The 21,611-nt window shown below is 37.9% G+C and overlaps 1 protein-coding gene across 4 annotated transcripts in view; it reads left to right on the top strand.

The window, feature by feature from the left end:
• Moca-cyp (nuclear cyclophilin protein Moca-cyp) overlaps window positions 1–21,611 on the top strand; it is a 414,025-nt gene that overhangs the window by 130,786 nt on the left and 261,628 nt on the right. For 3 of the 4 annotated variants that reach the window (XM_067137906.2, XM_067137907.2, XM_067137908.2), the window contains exon 4: window positions 6,797–6,826. In XM_067137906.2, coding sequence (XP_066994007.2) covers window positions 6,797–6,826 — 30 coding nt within the window. Of the gene's footprint in view, window positions 1–6,692; window positions 6,827–21,611 lie in introns of all 4 variants that reach the window. The other variant, XM_067137909.2, reaches the window with a different exon arrangement.

Raw genomic sequence — 21,611 nt, forward strand, 5'->3', positions numbered from 1 at the left:
ATCGGGCCTGGAAATGGACCAAAAAATGTTGGAATGACGAATTGACTGCTGTAGCACACGTTGTATTACTAAACAGCGATGATTACTCTGGTAGTGGACTGTAGTTTGGTTAAGCACGTAATAAGACCATAGGGCGGAGTCAATCACCAATATTACACGTAATAAAACTTTTATTACAATTGTACATGATTAACAAAATGCATAGAAACTATTTACGCATTAAACAATAAACTGAAATGCCTGGTTGGCTGTTGCCTAAGTTGGAGGCCATGTGGCCATGAATGCATGTTTCGCCGACATGTTGTCGTTTCTAATGTCTTCTCTCGTTGCCGGAAACCAGATGCATTCTGGTCACTCAATAGAGACACGGACAAGAGCGCGCTCTGTATAAATTTTCTAAGAGGACAAAACAGATGCATTCTTAAATTATCAGTAATATTTGCGGTATTTGATTGCGAAACATGGTAACCAACAAAATGTTTGTTATTTTGGCTTTCCATTTTAAAGAAAATATATTTGATGTGCAGATTTATGCATCCCTGATTCTTAATAAATTGCAAAACAAGGCGCCAACAATCTGAAGGTATGATTTATTGTCACCCTGTAAAAGAAGAAGACTAAGAAGACTAAAAAGAAGGAGGAGGAGGACTAGAACTACTGTATACCATTACAAAGTTTTTGTCTGCAATTAAAAAACTTAAAAAAAAATTAAAAAGAAGTTGCATTAATCTGGTTTCTTCTATTTCAGATAGTAAATTTATAAGAAGCACATTGACTATATTTATAAAAACATATTTTTGACATCAACATAATTCTTCAATTTACAGAATAGATGTTTATTTAAATTGTTGATAACTGAAACAATTTTCAGTTTGTTAAATTTCTGTTTTTAAGCTGTATGGTTGCTTACTCATGTGAGTTGACGTGACAGAGTATTCTGATTTTGTGATAATACATTTACTATGCAGTATGAGAAGAGATAGGTGGAAAACTTCTACAATGAACCAGGTAAGAGAGATGTTCTGCCAAAGTCCGTACTTGACAATATCTTATTTTTTATACTTCAGTGTACAGCATATCCTGAACACGACAGATACCACCCCTTTGTTTAATATCCGTTTAGTGTATACTCCCATGGATATTTATAGAGTTGTTATATTGGAGTGTGGAAACACCCAAACACCCTAAGCGTAAATATTTGATTTTAGATTATTAGTAAAAGAACTTTTTATGTATGCACTTAATAGCCTTGTGTAATACCTCATACATTGAAAATACACCAATTCAGTGCAGGTGAAAATTTGTAAATGGCATTATTACCTGCCATGTACCTGAATTAAAAGTAGAAAAGATCACAATATGAAGATAAAGTTGGAATTCAAGAGCACAAATTGGGGAAGTTAGGGATTGGAATAACTTACCAAGGGAAATGTTCAATAATTTCCCAATTTCTTTGCGATCATTTAAGAAAAGGCTAGGAAAACAACAGATAGGGAATCTGCCACCTGGGCGACTGCCCTAAATGCAGATCAGTAGTGATTGATTGATTGATTGATTGATTGATTGATTGATTGATTGATTGATTGATTGATTGATTGATTGAATTATACCAATGAAGACTTTCACAACTGAAGATCGAAAAATCACAGCAATGGAACCAGTTTTTGGGTTGTAATGCCATGTGCATGTGGAGCATTTCACTCAGAACATGCCATTTGATCTCATCAGTTGGACTGGGACTCGTTTCCAAGACATTGTTTAATGGTGGCAGACTGATTCCACAGTCCACTGTGTTACTAAATGTGGATTGCTAACCTGTTAAAGAAGTGAATTATCGTTATGAAAAATGTGTACACCGCATAGAGGTAAAATGTCAGTGCCATCTATTGCCGATGGGCTGAGTGGCTCATACAGTTGGAACTCTCATTCTGACATCAACTTGACAGGTTTGATCATGGCTCAGTCCAGTGGTATTTGAAGGTGCTCATACATGTCAACCTCATGTCGGTAGATTTACTGGCGCGTAAAAAACTCCAGCAGGAAAAATTCCGTCACCTCTGTGCCTCCAAAACAATAGAAAAGGGGAGAGAATGGAACATAAAAACAATAACATTATTATATTTACCATCTATTGCGGTTAATACATTCTGTCAAATAAAGGGTTGTTTCTCTGGAATACACAGTTGGTTGTTCGGGATCTCTGGTGATGATTTTGAAGGCTACCGGTGGTGCTGTTATCAACTTGAGCATGTCAAAACTGGGAGTGATGATTCACGTCAGTACTGAGAACGTGTGTGTAGAGTTTCGTGACATTAGCTGCAACGATGCCGAAGTGGATTGACCCATAGTGGGAGGGCTGCGACAGCCCTTTCTGATGCTAAATATAGCTATTCTGCAATGCAAGGAATGTGCAAGAACTATGATTTCTTGATATCAAAGAACGACATTAATGCTGTATCAAATAAAAAGGCAAAGGCTGACTGGGCTTAATTCCAGAAGGCAAAAAACGGACAAATCTATGACCAGCTGTACACCAGAAGTGGTGAGGAATGTGAAGGCCCTTGTCTCAAGTGGTAACACTGCACCACAAAAGACTATCGCATGTAAGTTGGGAATGTCTGTTTCAACAGTCAACACCATAATCAACAAGGACCTGCAATTAGAAATACGGCATAAGCGTGGAATTCACAAGCTGTTGGAGGAGGAGGATTCACTCTATACGTAGCTACCAGATAATTACAACATTTGGCAGTATTATCTCAGATGTTCTAGAAAAATCTGAGGAACTGCAAAATATATTTCAAGATTATCTACCCTTGATTGGTGAACTGAAATCTACAGTAACTGCATGTGTAGGAAATTTTTCTCGGTACGACTGAGTTGGCCATGAGGTTAGTGTCGCAAAGCTGTGGGCGCACAAGTATGAAGGACGAGTTTTCCACCTAATCAGTACTTTATTTTACAAAATGTTTAGAATTATTTACATTAAAACAGTAGCGATTTCGACCCGTAAATAGGTCATCATCAGCTGTTGGTGAACCTGCTTAATAGCGATTTTACATAATAAAACATTACTAAAAACTAATTAAACAAGAATGCCTTATTCTAATATAATACTAATGTTAAGACACAGCATGATATGCCTCTTCAAGGATCCTGAAAACTAGCATGCATCAGCAACAACATAGACTAAGAATGATCATAGTACCTGTTAAACAAGCTACAGAACGTCAATCTACTGAATGCAATGTTCCCCACAAAATTGCGGCCCAACAATGCACCTTGATTCTATCTATACAACAGTTTGACATAATGATGGCATACTGCATAGATATTTGAACTTGACACCAAAACTTCAGTGACCCTTCATTCTCTAAGAACTATACCCTATTTTTAACCTCAGCTATACAATTTTTGGAATAGTGGCTGGCATTCATGGGACCCCAGCATGCCAAAGCCCTTCATTGTACCAAATGTATATATCTTGATTGACATAATGTTGGGAACAGCATAGATATTTGAATGGGACTCCAACAAGTCAAAGCCCTATAATTGTACCATATGTATATATCTTAACATTGGTATTAGAATAAGGCATTCTTGTTTAATTAGTTTTTAGTAATGTTTTATTATGTAAAATCGCCATTAAGAAGGTTCACCAACAGCTGATGATGACCTATTTAGAGTCGAAACCGGTACTGTTTTAATGTAAATAATTCTAAACATTTTGTAAAATATAGTATTGATGGGGTGGAAAACTCATCCTTCATACTTGTGTGCTTAAATTATCAATACGGACAATGAAGCTGATAGATTATAGTATAAGCTGTGAGCTTGTGTTCTGGAGATAGTGGGTTTCAACTCCAATGTCGACAGCCCTGAAAATGGTTTTCTGTGGTTTTCCAGGCAAATATATCTTATCTGCAGAAGTTGGTGTTTCAACTTGTACAATTTTTACATTTTTATTTTAGCCCTCAGAAGTTTATTGAAATTTTCTATTGCTCCTTAAGCTTTACCATATTCAGAGCACTGACCCCTTTGCTGATGAACTGTGAGAGAAACCTAATACATTTCATTTACAAAACTCAGTTCCTCTCTGTGTACATAATTATTAAGTTACTGACTTGAACTATGTTAAAAATTTGCAGTCGTGGTGTGTACCTTGGCCGATTTAGTATTCCTTGTACCGTTTATTATTTGGTACGTCTAGGTAATTAATCATTTGACTTGTTACTATATATTGGCCAAGTTTATTCAAACAGAGTTATAAAACACTAACAATCTGTTTGTTAACATAGTGTTAAAATTTTGTGTTGAGATTCTTGCATTTATCAAGATGTTTTCCAAGAAATTTTAGCTAACATGCTGTTAACTCTTGAGAGAGTCGCAATCAGTCTAATAGAGAATGCGGTGGTAGAGCCATGTGGGTTTTGAGTACACTCTGATATGCTTTTGTTTAAACACAGCTGTAAACCAACGCACGTGAAATCAACATAAAGAGTTTGTCCTGACTATGAATTTACTCTTACCGAGCTCGATAGTTGCATTCGCTTAAGTGCGGCCAGTATCCAGTATTCGGGAGATAGTGGGTTCGAACCCCACTGTCGGCAGCCCTGAAAATGGTTTTCCGTGGTTTCACATTTTCACACCAGGAAAATGCTGGGGCTGTACCTTAATTAAGGCCACGGCCGCTTCCTTCCCACTCCTAGCTCTTCTTTGTCCCATCGTCGCCATAAGACCTATCTGTGTCGGTGCGACGTAAAGCAACTAACAAAAAAAAAAAAAAAAAAGCATTTACTCTTGCTGAATAGACCAATACAATATGGAAAAGGCTGAGAGCAAGAGAATACATGATTCAAATTTCTCTTCTTTTGTACATTATTTCCAATCTCTTACAGAGAATAAGTAAACTAATGAATCCAAACTGAAAGCTAAAATTGAAGCTTGGCAGAAAATTTGGAATGAAATCCAATGTGTAATTAAGCAAATAAAACAACTATACAGAGACATGATAAGGAATGCAAAGAAAGAAAATACCGATGAGTAGGGTTGGGGTGCAGGGTGGGGTAGTTACTGCTCAGCTGGAGGAACAGCAAGGTAAATTAATGGAAAAGTCGGTGATATGTTAAAATTCTTTGTGATTCAAAAGACATATTAGAAATGCTATTGCACGTTGGCCCAGTTCTGTACATGGTAACTCTATTTTCAATAACTGCCAGGTTAGAGCACAATTTGAAACTAGAGAAATCACTGACGTCATTCTGTTGCGTGATACTTGTTATTCCTCAAGAAAGTATCTATTAAATCCTCAAACAGTAGCAAATAGAAATAAGGTACAACAGAGCTTATATCAGAACGGGAAACTGTGTAAAAATGTTGTATGGTATATGGAAGAGACTTTGTAAGGAGGAGGAGGATGATGATGATGATGATGATGATGATGATGATGATGATGATAATAATAATAATAATACAACCGGGCGAGTTGGCCACGTGGTTAGGGTCACGCAGCTGTGAGCTTGCATCTGGGAGATAGTGGGTTCGAACCCCACTGTCCGCAGCCCTGAAGATGGTTTTCCGTGGTTTCCCATTTTCACACCAGACAAATGCTGGGGCTGTATACCTTAATTAAGGCCACGGCCGCTTCCTTCCCATACCTAGGCCTTTCCTATCCCATCGTCGCCATAAGACCTATCTGTGTCGGTGCGACGTAAAACAAATAGAAAAATAAATAAATAATAAAATAAAAATAAATTGGCCTACCTCTGAGCTAACAAACAGGATTTAACTGCTTGAAGCTGGGCAGTTACACTAACTAAGAGTTTGACAGAATGTTAGCCTTAACTAGTGTTGGTTAAATGATGCTTTGGTTAAGTTCACTTTTAAATTATTTTAACATGTACGTAAATGTTAATTGAGGTTAAATAAACCAGGCCAGAATGTTATAACCATGCGTTTGTTTTCTCTACAGAGCAGACTATGGGGAATGATATGTACTATTTTCATTGTGAGTAGGGATAGAAGGAAAGAAAAAAATAGTTACTGGTCCTAGCTGTATGGATTATTATTAAGTGAAGATGGTACTTCATGTGGTCTACCTTCAAGATATAAATGTTGAAAGGGGTGTAAAACACATTCACCTGGTCTACTTGCTCTGCATTTTTATGTTGTAGGGTTATTTTGAGCTGGGAAATTTTATTTATAATTGTTGTTATAATTCAGTTTCATGTTATAATTCAGTTTCATAGTATTGGTTCTTGTGCATATACCTTGGAAATGTTATTTTTAATAATGTGCTATTTTGCCTGGTTCTTCAGATTCAGTTGAAGGAAACATGTTATTCTGATCACTTAACATTTGATCAAGTTAAATGAAATTAAGCTCTGTGGAAGCAAACTTGTTCATATACAGTCTGTCTTGTAAGTAAATGCAAACTTCTATATCCTAGAGTACTCTCAGGTTTTCTTCCTATGAATCAACAGCTGTATAACCATTGATATTTACCTCTTGTAGACATTTGACTCTCTTCCTCTACCCTTGATTCTTCATAAGAAAGTCTATTGTTAGGATTAGTAAGCATTCATTTACTTTTTAGACAGGCTGTATAAATATGTTCCTTATCTCTTCGGATATGAGAGTCTAGGAGGTAGCCAGTGAAGCACATAACCTGGCAGTGTTTTATTTCTGTGTAGTTATGGTGTGGAAGCATCGAGACGAGGCGAGGGAGACTTATGGTGCTATCGTGGCTCCCCGCCCCAACTTCGTGGCATGCTTTAATCATGTTTTGTTGTTATAGTACAACGCAACCGGCCCCTCACTTGGATGGGTAAGTTAATTTGTATAAACTTTGTCATATCCTATTGATTACAATTAAGTAGTAATAAAAGGCAGTTATTTTAGGATAGTCACCCATCAGGCAGTACAATTTTTTATTTAAGAATTGTGAAATGTCTTCAAAAAATCCAGCAAAATTGTCTATATATTCTATAAACTTTTTTTTTTTTTTTTTAAGGACTATTGTCAGCCAAGTAGTCTGCCAGTTTGGTGTTTACCATTCATTCAATGATTGAAATAACTATCTTATTGGTAGAGTAGATCATCTTACATGTTATTATTTGGGTCATCAGTCCATAGTCGGGTATGATGCAGCTTTGCATGCCACCCTATCCTGTGCTAACATTTTCATTTCTATGTAACTAGTACATCCTACATATATTCTAATCTGTTTGTCATATACATGCCTTGGTCTACCTTGTCACGTTTTGGTGGTGGATATTGGTGTGTATCATTCGCATACTAATTTGTAACGGGTTTTACGTGTAGTCAACTGCGAACAATCAAAGGGATGACAAACGGCCATTGAATTGGAAGCAGGTTGGGAACAGTGAGGTATGCATGGATGGTACAAGAAGGAATAAGTGTGGTATTTAACAAAAATTGTGTATACTTTCTACTTGAAACACAACCATAACTGAACTCAGTATCTTACACATTTCAGAACTAAGGTACAACAAGATTTAAACAGAAATGTCATTGCGACGGATGAACTTCGAGAAAAAAAAAAGGCATAGTTATAACAAGATTTTATGTGCAGAGTCCTAGACCACTTACAGAAGGATTTTACACTAACAACTCAAAAAAAATCTTACAACTTTCCAAGTCTTAGCCTACAAAAAAAAGGGGAAACACAGTTTCAGAATAATTGAGTAAATCTGCAACAGGGAAGGTCGGAGAAGGAAGGTGCGGTATCACAACAGTGGAATCGTTTGTAAATAACTAGATGAAGTGCCTCAGTTTTCAAAAGTTCACTTTTCAAAAGAACTATGTTGGCATAATAAAGTCTGCAGGGAAAAATGACAAGATCATAACACTGGTGTTCGCCCAATATTGTTGAAGCAGTAGCAGAATTTCCCAGTGACAAATTTAGTTTAAACTGAAGCCTAGGCCCACTTTTCACAACTTAAACCTCAACTGAAGATACTTTTTTTTTTTTTTAAACTAGAAAAGAGTAGAGTCAGGGAGATGGTTTGATGGTTTGTCACCTCTGCTTTTCAACTGCGCATTAGAAAAGATAGTTTGAGAATGGAGGAAAGCCATCAATACTAAAGGTGTTCAACTAGGAAGAAATCCAAATAAAATCACTGTAGATTGTCTAGCTTTTGCAGATGACATGGTGTTAATTACTGACTCACTGGATAATGCTCAAGAACAAATCAGAGAATTACAAAAACAAGCAGCTAAAATAGGACTACAAATATCATTTGAAAAAACAAAGTTCATGAAAAACATCAGTGATGCCCTGCAAAATATGACAATTCATGACAACACAATATGTAAAACAAATTGCTTTAACCCTCCCAGTGCTGGTCGTTTCACTCTTAAGTGAGCATTATTAAGGCAGCGTGCAGATACATTTAAAAGAATTATAATAAATGAAAATTTGTAACTGCATATGGCATATTATATCAATTTGTTCAGGAAGAATTAGAGAATAAGATAATAGGATGTTTGGTTACAAGTATCCACTAAAATTATAATGGATGATTAAGTCATATTTAACAAAAAATTCTAAAGATATTCCAATATTTGAGGTTGGTCACAAGCACTACATTATCTGAAATTAAATTCCAAGATATACAAAATGTGCCAAATTTCATTACAAGCACAATGATATATAATTATAGAAACTTCAATGAATAATAAAAAAGTCACAGATAAAAGTACCCCGAGTCTTTTGTGGTGGGTCATTAAGTCTAGATGTGTCTGGTAGGGTTAGATTGTCTACATCACTACTTGATGCACCACTATAGTCATGGGTATCTAAATTAGGGTCATATTCTTCCCCACTTCCAGAAGGAAAGTCGTCTGATGATAAATCAGGAAAATCTTCTACATTACCAATGTCATCTTCACTTTCATCACTCGCATGCTTCTCTAATTGCACTTGAACCACTTAGAGCACTGATGTTTATATTATAATGATCACTAAACTAAAATAAACCAATTAAAATAGAGTAAATCAGCCATAAAATCATCACAAATCAGCTAGCAAACAAGAACCTTCAAACACTCAAAGCAATTGCGCAGTTTGAGCAGACGTAAACAAAGACTTGTTCACAGCTGACAAGATCGCCGCTTACTGCTTTCCTTCCCGAACCAAACACCAACTTGCACTGCCTATCAGATAGAGAATTTCATTTCGCAGCGAGGATATTCGTGAAATCTATTGTTATACTGATTTTATGAGTTATATTGATTTTATGAATCTTCTCACTGCGAGATGACAACACTTGAGCTGGGATCCGAATCATCTCGTAGCAAGACGATAGCACTTGGAAGGTTAAATACTTAGAAGAGTGGATAACGAATGACACAAAAGAAAAAAACAGCTATAGAAACTAGAGTCCACAAACTGGAATGGATGTTTCACGTGACAAAAAAATGTATATAACAAAAAATCCTTATCCTGGAATACACAATTGAAACACTACCAAACAGTAGTCAGACCTGAAAATGTATATGCGGCAGAAACACTTCTCGAAAAACTAGAGAAGATTGAAAGAATTTTGAGGAAAATACTGGGAACTAAACAAAATAATAATGCAGAATACAGGTTAAGACCAGACAGAGAGCTATATTTGAAAATTCAAAAACTGATGTAATGAGGAAAAGGCTACAAATTTTTGGATACGTTTACAGAATGGTTGACAACAGACTAACCATGTGCATCTTCAACCTTCTGAATAGTTACAAATCTAAATCCACATGCTTCATTGAAATGGAGAAAGACATGAAGAATGCTGGAATTTAAACGGATAAAATAAAAAAACAGAACACTTTTTAGAGAAGCTGTTCAGGAGCGGAGGAAACCAACAACTAGAAGAAAGTGGACTCATGAAGAGAAGGAACGACACACTCGAAGGATGAAGGAAATTTGGAAGCAAAGGAAATCGAACACAATGAAATGTAACCAAAGTTGATTCATCTTACCCTCCCAATGGATTGTTCGAAAGAAGAAGAATGAATAAATAAATAAATAAATAAATAAATAAATAAATAAATAAATAAATAAATAAATAAATACTGGAGTTAAATACTTGTACATATTATGAGCTACCTATTCTTGTAAAAGGAAAGGAACATACAATAGTGTAGAACTATGTTGGCATAATAAAGTCTGCAGGGAAAAATGACAAGATCATAACACTGGTGTTCGCCCAATATTGTTGAAGCAGTAGCATAATTTCCCAGTGATAAAACTGGGAGCAGGTAAAATGACACTCCAACCTCACCCGGTGTCAGTGCTGGGCTGAAGACAGAGCGGTCGGGGTGAAGAATTTATAGGACAGAGGAAGGTTCTTGAAGCACAATAAACTTTATAAAACAACACACAGTGACGTAAGCCATAGCAGTTCAGTATGTAGCAGGATGTTGAGCGAGTCAAGCAATGTGTGGAGCAACAGCCGGCTGTACAAAGTCAAGTAGGTAAGTGCTCGTTACAACCTCTACCATATCTTACTGCTTACACTTCCCACAAAAACTAACTGAACAAGTCCTGGAGCTCTGTCTCTTCTTCTGGTCAAATTTAGCCAAATCGTTCTCCTCTCACCATTTCGATTTAATATCTCTTTATTTGTGATTCTATCAATCCATCCCACCTTCAGCATTCTGTAATGCCACAATTCAGAAGCTTCTAGTCTCTTCCATTCTGAGCTAGTTATTGTCTGTGTTTCACTTCCATACAATGCTACTCTTCAATTAAAATTCTTCACAAATATCTTATCGAGCTCAGTAGCTGTATTACAAGTTGTCCATTTCATGACCGTATCGATGTTTAATCAAGAAGTAAGTATAAATAACCACCTAATCGATACTTTATTAATGCCTCAGGCAAAATTGAATAAAATTAAAACTTACAGGACATGTTTCGACCACTTAGTGGTCCTCTTCAGCTGTATAATGTTTCCTGCTTGGTTAGCATTCGTATTACAAGTTGTCCTGTAAGTTTTAATTTTATTCAATTTTGCCTGAGGCATTAATAAAGTATCGATTAGGTGGTTATTTATACTTACTTCTTGATTAAACATCGATACGGTCATGAAATGGACAACTTGTAATACGAATGCTAACCAAGCAGGAAACATTATACAGCTGAAGAGGACCACTAAGTGGTCGAAACATGTCCTGTAAGTTTTAATTTTATTCAATTTTGCCTGAGGCATTAATAAAGTATCGATTAGGTGGTTATTTATACTTACTTCTCAGTAGCTGCAGTCGCTAAGTGTGGCCAGTATCTTCTCCATCATGCTGGTAACTTGGTCAATCTCTCGATAGACAGTTTAATCGGGGAGGATTCTCCAGACTCCTTTAACCTGGTACTTTTTATATATGCAAGTTCTGATAATTCTTCTTTTAGTTTTGAGGAGCTGATCTGTTCTTTCGTTTTTAATTTGGAACAATGTTTCGCAAGCATAAGTAGCATATAATACCAATATAATGGTCCGTTATTGGACATTATAAATTTTCCAGCTAACTCATTCTTGGTTGCCTGCGTTTCGCCCTCGTGTGCTAAGTTAGGCTCGTCAGTTGGGACTGACAACCAAGGCAACCAAGAATGAGTTAGCTGGAAAAAAAAAAATTATAATGTCCAATAACGGACCATTATATTGGTATTATAAATTTACTCATTCAGGACAAATATTTTAGGTTCCCTATGGGAATAAACATCTACATCAGCATAAATAGCTTCGGGCAAAGTTACAGTTTTGTAGTGTTGGATCTTAGTGTCTAGTAACGAGCATTTTTTGTTATAAGATGACCAGGTTAGAAATTGGGCTTTTTTTCATTTTGTTGGTTCTATTTATCCATGTTGCAACTAGTAAAAAAAAAAAAATATATATATATATATCAGTTGATCTCATTATTCACGACTGTTCACTCTTCATCTCTTTTTCATTTAGTTCTTGTGCAGAAATTTCCTTGAAATAGTCCCTCATTCTCTCTCCATTCAACTTTTCTAAATCCCATCTTCCTTCTTTTCCTTCCTTCCTTCCTTCCTTCCTTCCTTCCTTCCTTCCTTCCTTCCTTCCTTCCTTCCTTCCTTCCTTCCACTTCAGATGGCATTTCTTGATCGCAAGTTGTGGTCAGAGTCTGTCTGCTCCTGGGAAGGTCTTGCAATTAAACACCTGGTTTTTGAATTTCCCAATCATATTGAAGTCTATTTGATGCCTTCCAGTGTCTCCAGATCTTGTCCACGTATACAGCCATAATTTGTGGTGTTGGAACCAAGTATTAGCAAGGTTTAAATTATAATTGGTGCAGAATTCTATCAACTGACTTCCTCTTTCATTTCTTTGTTGCAGCCTGAATTCTCCTACTAAATTTCCATGTCTTCCTTTTCCTACCACTGTATTTCAGTCTCTCATCACAATTAGATTCTCATCTCCTCTTACATGTTGTATTAAATCTTTTCTCTCTTAGTATATTCTTCCAATTTCTTAATCTGGTAAACTAGTAAACATACAGGCCTGCACTATTGGGACAGGTATTATCTTGGGGACTATCTTGACAACATAAGCTCTTCATTTTGTTTAGTATAGTAGCTTACCCATTGCCCTATTTTCTTATTAATTATTAAATCATCTTCTGCATTTTCCAGGTTTGGTTTTGTGTTGATAATTGTGTAGTTGCTTGATAATAATCTTGCTCTTCCTTGCAATGTACTACACTTATACAAACTACATCTAACTTTAGTCAGTCCATTTCCATTTTCAGATTCTCTAACCTATCACGATGATGCAAACTTCTAACATTCCATGCTCCGACTCGCAGAATGTCTGTATTCATCTTTTGAACGATTACCCCCTCTTGTGTAGTCAACTCGCAGAGATCCCAATGGGGGCCTATTTTGCTTCGGAAGAAGCCATCATCAGTGCATCATTCGTTCATACAGAGAGCTTCATGTCCTTGGGATTTAGTTACGGCTGTAGTTTCCTGCTGCTTTCAGCTGTGTAGCAGTATCAGTATAGCTAAGCCATGTTAAATGTTATTATTAGAAGGCCATATCAATCATCCAGACTGTTGCCCTTGCAACTTATGAAAATCTGCTACCACATTTCAATGAACCATTCATTAGTCTGCCGTTCTAGTGCCCTTTGGAGTTTTGAAATCTGAATTCTGTTTCATCTGTACACTCTTCAGTTCTATTAAAAGTAATGAAAGGAGCAAGCAAGTGACAAATCAAGTCATATACAGTAGAACCTCGATAATTCGAAATCGGTTAATTCAAAATCCCGCCTAATTCGAAGGAGGTCTTGTTCCCGGAAACATGAGATACAGTTTTGCATTTATTTAAATTGTTTAATTCGAAATATGGATAATTCGTAATTCGAAGTACAATGTCGGCCCCATTACCGAAATTTAGATTTTTAATTCGAAAGTTCCTTTACATTTTAAAACAGTTGTATGTTACAGAGTAATTTCAACTCGAAATTTATCCGCATCATAATAGAACGCGTGTTTCGGAATGTGGAGTGGTACCATAGCTTTCCACATTTACACTCACTTCGGTGGATCTACAGTGCGCTTCATGATTACTAAGTTGAATGAAATTGGAATTCTTTTGTATTAAAACTTTTAAGGAATGCCGTAATATCACGCAACGGGCAGTGTGCGGGAAAACAAAATCCGCGAGCACTGGCGATGCCGACAGTTGACGAAAAAAACAAAACAAAAAAAAAGCGTGGCTCATTTAATAAATTCGTAAGCACCGAACAATATTGTCATTGCCGATGAAACTGCATTACTTTATTTTAATGCGAGCGCAAACGATCATATGGTTTTAGAGGAGAAAGTGCCAGCCGGAGAATCGTACTAGTGTGAGGGATGGGGGTCATTGTAGTGCGTTGCAATCGCAATGCACATGGAAGCGAGAAACTTTACCCCTCGTCATAGGAAAGATCGATAAGCCACAATGTTATTGGCGTCGGGCACTTTCCATGCCAGTACAAAGCATCTAAAAATGCAAACAGTACAGAAATCCAAAAAATAATGCATTTGCATAGGGGAACCAGCATAATTTATCCTCGTCTTTGAATTGTGTGATTTTTTTTCTTTCGTTAGGTGAGGTTATGTTTGTAAGTGATTTACCCAAGTGCATTATTTGAACATTGTAAATGCACCTTGTTGGTTACATGTTGGAAATAGTTTTTTTCCCATGGCATTTGAAAGGTTTAAACCGTGAATCGAGGTGATTGCATGTATTAATGAGTCTTAGAATACTTTGTGACGCGGCAAGTGTTTACATTTCTGAAGTACAAGAGAAGTGCCATGGCGGGAAATCGTACAAGGATAGTCAATAGGAAAGTTCGATTTTATGGACATCGGGCACTTTCTGTGTAAATACAAGGCATCTAAAATGCTTACAGTATAGTAATTCAATGAATAAAGTACTTGCACATGGGAGCCGCATAGATTTCTCGTCTTTGAATCGTGCTTTTTTTTTTTTTTCTTTTCTTTTTTTCTTGCTCTCTTTCTTTCTTTCGTTGCGTGAGGTTATATTTGCCAGTGAGATGTCCAAGTGCATTATTTGAATACTGTAAATGTACCTTCTTAGATACATTTTGGAAATAGTTCTTTTTTCATGGCATTAGAAAGGTATAAACTGTGAATCAAGGTTAACTGCATGCAGTAACGGGCCTTTGAATATTTTGTAACGCAGCGAGGGTTGGTACTTCTGAATTGCGAATTGGCGGTTAATTCGAAATCATGTAATTCGAAGTCCGATTTTTGAGTCCCAACGACTTCGAATTAACGAGGTTTTACTGTACATGAAAGGATTTTTGACTGGGCGAGTTGGCCATGCAGTTAGGGATGGCCAGCTGTGAGCTTGCATCCGGGAGATAGTGGGTTCGAACCCCATTGTCGGCAGCCCTGAAGATGGTTTTCCGGCCGCGGCCACTTCCTTCCCACTGCTAGGCCTTTCCTACCTCATCGTCACCATAAGACCTATCGGTGTCGACGCAATGTAAAACAAATTCTAAAAATATAAATTTGTTCTGAAATATTGTAATGTTGTCCTCGTCTTATCTTTCTAGTGCTCCTTTTTATACTGACCTGTCATTGTGTTTATCTAGGTATGTGTTCCTCTTTATGTTCATACATTTCTTAAATATACTACCATAAATAAATAATGCTTACCCTCTTACATCAAAATTTATTCTTATTACATTAATGTTTACCTCCAGTTGTGTATAAGATTTTCCAAGTCAATTAGTTTTTCGCTCCTATACCGGGTGAGTCAGCTGTGCCTGACGTTTTATGCTGTTCGGCATCCCACCGAATGACACTGGTATCGTTATGGTCTATTCTCCTTTGCCGTATACCAAGCAACAATCACATTTAATCACTCACTGCTGTGAGCTTGCATCCGGGAGATAGTAGGTTCGAATCCCACTATCGGCAGCCCTGAAAATGGTTTTCCGTGGTTTCCCATTTTCACACCAGGCAAATGCTGGGGCTGTACCTTAATTAAGGCCACGGCCGCATCCTTCCAACTCCTAGGCCTTTCCTATCCCATCGTCGCCATAAGACCTATCTGTGTCGGCGCGACGTAAAGCCCCTAGCAAAAAAAAAAATCACTCACTGCACCATTACCGTTGTAAAAACATGTACCATATGCGACAGGCATTTACACAATCCATCAAACTGTCATACGGGTATGTAAAAAGTATGTGCCAATTATGAGTTTTCAGTAGGGTATGAAATGAATGCTAGAAGCGATGGCATACTGATAGAAAACATGTATGGGTGCATTTGTGAAGCGGAAGTAGTAGTCCATCTAGTAGGCTTCCTGGAAACGTACACGCTGGAGTCGCTGTGGTGTCATAGGTTAAGAGCAGTGCAGTTAATACAGCTGCGTTTGGTATGTGGGTTCGAATCCCACTTGAGCCTGTAAATTTTTTCGCATTTCGTACTTCGAGAATCATCCACAGAGCCAATGTATCCGAATGCCCTCACGGCGTTGGTTATTTAATTAATGAATTCATTTTATATTTTTATTTATTTATTTACTGATTTGATTATTTATTTATTTATTTATTTATTTATTTATTTATTTATTTATTTATTTATTTATTTACTTATTTATTTATTTATTTATTTATTTATTCAATTTGGCACTGTTCTAGGCCATTAGGGCTGCTTATGTGGATGTTTTATAAGCAGGGCTGGACGAGGATAGAATGGTTGGGAGTTTGAATCCACTTGACTGAGCAACAGCCTGATAGCACAGTAAGTGTTCGAATAGATGACCTTATGCAGTAATGCATGTTTCAGCGCGCCGTTGAACTGTCATTCAGGCTCTTTGTATCGTATGTGTTACGGATTCACAGGCTTCCATAAAAAGGTTTTGAAGGCTTTCAGGATTTTCCGGCTGCTGAGCCTACACTAAGCCGGCTCCGTGGTGTAGGGGTAGCGTGCCAGCCTCTTACCCGGAGGCCCCGAGTTCGATTCCTGGCCAGGTCAGGGATTTTTACCTGAACCTGAGGGCTGGTTCAAGGTCCACTCAGCCTACGTGATTAGAATTGAGGAGCTATCTGACGGTGAGATAGCGGCCCCGGTCTCGAAAGCCAAGAATAACGGCCGAGAGGATTCGTCGTGCTGACCACATGACACCTCGCAATCTGCAGGCCTTCGGGCTGAGCAGCGGTCGCTTAGCAGGCCAAGGCCCTTCAAGGGATGTAGTGCCATGGGTGGGGGTGAGCGTACACTAAATCCTTCAAATAGCCCCATAGGAAGAAGTCCAGTGGCATCAAATTGGGCGATCTAGCAGGCCAGGTGACAGGTCCTCCCCTTCCTATCCATCGAACGGGATGTGTAACATTCACAGAGGGTTTTTTTTTTTTTTGCATACAATAGTTACATGTAATTCACGGAGGTGCCAGCTATTACGGATTTCACCTCACTATTACGGAATTACAGTCAAAGGGGGAATTATTACGGAAAAGCTGACATTAATACCAATATAAAGGGTATGTTATTGGACATTATAAATTTTCCAGCTAACTCATTCCTGGTTGCCAGTGTTTCGCCCCAGTGTGCTAAGTTGGGTTCATCAGTTGGTAAATAGCACACCCACCAAGATGCATGGTTATTGCATACCGTGGAGGCCGCTGCGTAGGCTAATTGGAGCCATCGGCAGTGCCAATGCACTATGAGACACTTTGTCTCATTACCAAAAATTGATACCTGCCTGGCCATCAGATGCAGCAGCCCTGTACATAGTCAAGGGTGCTAATTCGCTTTATGCTCTCTACTCTAAAATGGTGCATTTTACTTGTTTTGCCCACGCGTCACACTGTGTTGCGGAGGAGGTTCACGGTAATTTTCCATAAGTTGACAGTTGATAGGATGTCATAAGATATAAACTTCATGATTCTGATCCGTATTGAATTGTAATCACAGTAATAATAAAATTAATATCGTAATGGTCCACCTTTCAATACTATAAAATGCAATATATTGAATTACATTAACTAGGGACTAGTTTCGGCCTGGGCTGGCCATCTTCAGCCTTAATGTAAAACATCTAATAATTAAACAAATGTACATGCACACAATAATTGACATAAAAAACTAGGATGAAATTATGAATAAATTTGAAAATAAATTAGGCTCTAAATTCTTAGCATCTTGAGTATGCTCATCATCGAGACTCTTTCATGTACTAATATTCATAGGACTGTTAGTTCCATCACTGCTAATCATTACAATTTCAATTGTAAAACAGGAACTGGTAAATGTTGATCCTGTAGTCGGTCACTAAATCTACTTGAGTGGTGTTAGCCGTACGCAAGTCATTGGACGCCGCTATAAATAACCACCAGCTGACTCAGAACTGCTAGATGGTGTTTCAACATCAATTAACGTAATAAAATGAAATGCTCTCGTAGTGCCTTTTAAAATCATGCAGCGTCCAAGAATAACGGCCGAGAGGATTCGTCGTGCTGACCACACGACACCTCGTAATCTGCAGGCCTTCGGGCTGAGCAGCGGTCACTTGGTAGGCCAAGGCCCTTCAAGGGCTGTAGTGCCATGGGGTTTGGGTTTGGTTATTTCTCCGAAGTCTGGCCACCGTACTTCACTCAATCCAAGGATATCCAGCCTGTATTTATCCATCACTTTAGCCACTTGCTTTAATCTACTGCTCCCTCTCAGGGTTCTGACATTCCAAAAACCTATTCTTGTTTTCTATTTCATGCCAAAAGTTATCAACTTATTATCCATCCGGTTCTGTATCGCTTCGGTTTCTTTAACAGTTTATATTTAAGGCTGTGCAAGTTATTAGCCCACAGCAACCCGAGCTTGGTAGTGGGACTGCCACCTAAGCCCCCAAGCCTGCTGTTTTCTGTATTGGTTGTCTCCCTTAGCCTTTGAAGATCCCTCTTCACCACAAGGCAGTGGTTCCCCTAGTTTCTTTAAACCCCACGGGAAGACCACTGCCTCGTCTACGCCTTGCCGTTCCTAAAGTCTCTTTCTCTTCCGCATCTGCCATTGGGGACTTCACCAGAGCCTCGTTAGCCTTCACAGCTACTGTAGCGGTCATGGGGCACACACTGTCCCCACTGTACATCAACCCTGCAGGCAATCCTTACTTCATGCTGTTGCCCACCTCCCACGACGTGGATGAGGGGTTAGACTTTTGGGAGGCATGCTGCAGAATGACAGCTTGATATGTCTCTTGCATACTATCCTACGAACAGTCATGACTTTACATGAATGATGACAAATGTGGGAGTATGTTACTTCCTTGTTGGCAAGCAGGCTGAGACGTTGCCATAACAACTGGTAGTCTCGCTGTTGAGCTGCGGGAGAGTCAGTCACTCGCGACAGAACATAAATCTTGTAGAAAATTGTAATTTTCTCAGTCATTTGAAGAGTAAGTGGAAATAAGTATGGATCAAAACTGATTCAAAATAAAGAACTTTCACATACCGTATTTACTCACCTGGAACACCTCCCTCCTAATTTTCAACTTCAGAAATAGGGGAGGGTATAATAGGTGAAAATTTCACATAAAATAGGTTAGTTTGATATAGTTTAGAAGCAGAAAAAGGAACAACTAGTGTCTTTAAATCAACACAAAAAATAATTATTTAAATCTATTCTTTATTCATGCAAGAAGTTATATTAATATTTTTATATCAGTCCCCACCTTCATTACCACAGGTGACTTGTCACATTACTAAACATCGCACCATAGCTGCATAATATGGCACAGAATTCAAATTTGCACTGTGTTGCATTGTCCAAAGTCTTCAGACAAATCTGTGAAATTTAATCACTTAGTCGATATAATCTGATGGAAGCTGCCGACTCTTGGTCCATTCCGGTGCATAAAGTGTTCTGTCCATCCACTACATACTTTATAATCTTTACACGCAATGCCAAGACTTAATGCAATTTCACACACTTTAAATTTTATTTCATAATTTACAGCATTACTGTTGTCTCTTGCTTCCCTAAGGCCAGCTGCACTACAATACTATACAATGTATATCTTAAGTTGCGAGCAATATGCAGTAATTTTATAAAATAACTTTGCTACACACCAAAGCTGTATGATCTCTGCTACAAGACTAACTTTCCAGTCAGTTTCAGTAATGAACTCGTGAAGATGATATAGTTGTGATGTGTTGGTATTTGAAGAACTGATGGAAGAGAAGAAAGTGTTGGGTGCATCCATATATTGTAATTAATTTGATTCAAACCCCACTGTGGGTGGGGGATGCAGACGAAGAATACATCCACGGTGTTCTCTGCATAACAGGTGACTAAAAGGGGCGACCAAGGGATGATGGATTTGGAACCATGAGATTACTTGTGATTAGTACCATTACGTAAGGTACACCGTGGGTCAGTGATCAGTATCATTGAGGGAGGTGCACCATGGGTATAAATTACCTAAATTACCACAGGTCTAAGTTACCCGTGATTATTATCACTATATGAGGAACTTTACTAGTGATTAGTACCATTATGAGGGGGCGGTGACCTTGATTTTTACCCCTTTAGACAACAAGCATCATCTCAGAAAATAAGGCTTGTGAATTGGATCCACTGATTGTTTTGGATTCAGGGTCATTTTTCATCACCATTCATTTTAAATTCTAGTCAGTGGATATATTTTGAAGTTTTAATTATTGTTTCATTTCATTGCACTTCGTACCATTAAGGGCCGATGACTTCACTGTTAGGTCGCTTTAAACAACAACAATCATCATCATCATCATCATTTAATTAAATTTTCTTGCAGTAGTCTTTCAGGCCAAACATATCACCTCGGCTTTATTGTAATCTTTAAGTTAATGTGTTAAAATAGTGTTTTTTTTGACAGTATTGTTTGTCTTCCCCTAAGTCCTGTTTCTTGATATGGTATCAAGTATGAGGTAAGATGAATTTATATGGCTTGTTTTTATGGCCAGATGTCTTTCCTGACATCAACCTCAATTGGGGAGCTGTTGAAGAAGGCTGATAAATGAAATTTGGTAAAGGGGAAAGAATCAGCTGTGGACTATGAATTGGAAGTGTCCCAGCATTTGTCTAGAAGTGAAATTGGGAAACCACAGAAACCATTCTCAGGACAGCTGGCAGTGGGGTTTGAACCTACACGGCTCCCAATGCAAAGCTTGGCTCCATAGGACGTTAACACTCGCCACTCCATTTTTTTAAAAACTTTTTTTCCCCCCCACAGTATTAATGAAATTAAGAATGTTGTATCTTGTTTGCACCACTTTCATACGTGTTGTTTGCTTGAAATGTCGTATGATACGGAGTGAAGAGATTAGCAGAGAATAGTATGAATGATATAAATCTTGTAAGATAATTATCATGTACCGCTTATCACTTAATATGTATATTGTTTCATACCGGTGTGCAGCTGGCCTAACCCATTCCAGAACTTTTATGTCAACATTTTTGTATTTTCCTTTCGTCACATCATGGAAGGAATTATCATCATCATCATCATCATCATCATCATCATCATCATCCTAAACCATCTCCAGTTTCCCGGGTGTGGTATATGAGCCTCCTCCATCTCATCCTGTCCTTGTACCATTCTTCCTCCACCAACTTGTCCCAATCATGACCTCTCAGCATTACATCGCTCTTAACTAAATCTATCCATTTCCTTTGTGGCCTTCCCACGGGTCGTCTTCCTTCTACCTTTCTGTCAAATTCCTATGGAAGGAATTATATTTCTTTAAAGATATTTCAACTCCCAATAATTTGTGTCTCTGGGTGTACCAATACCAAATTATACATGTTTGCACTTCATATTTATGACTTACCACTCTCAGCCCACTTTCTGCAGCATATTCTAACACATTCAAGTTGAAGGCCAGGGCTGTACCTTAAGGCCATGGTTACTTTCTTCTCATTCGTAACACTTTTCTATCCCATCATCGCCATAAGACCTATCTGTGTTGGCGTGACCTAAAGCAAATTGTAAAGGCAACTTAAGGATGTTGTAAAACTTGTTCTCTTGCTCAGTTTCGTTCCTAGTTGTGTACTGGATGCTTCCTAATTACGTGTGGGATGTGGAGTTTAGA

This window comes from Anabrus simplex, chromosome 1, assembly GCF_040414725.1.
Source record: "Anabrus simplex isolate iqAnaSimp1 chromosome 1, ASM4041472v1, whole genome shotgun sequence".
In the NCBI taxonomy this organism is placed as follows: domain Eukaryota; kingdom Metazoa; phylum Arthropoda; class Insecta; order Orthoptera; family Tettigoniidae; genus Anabrus; species Anabrus simplex.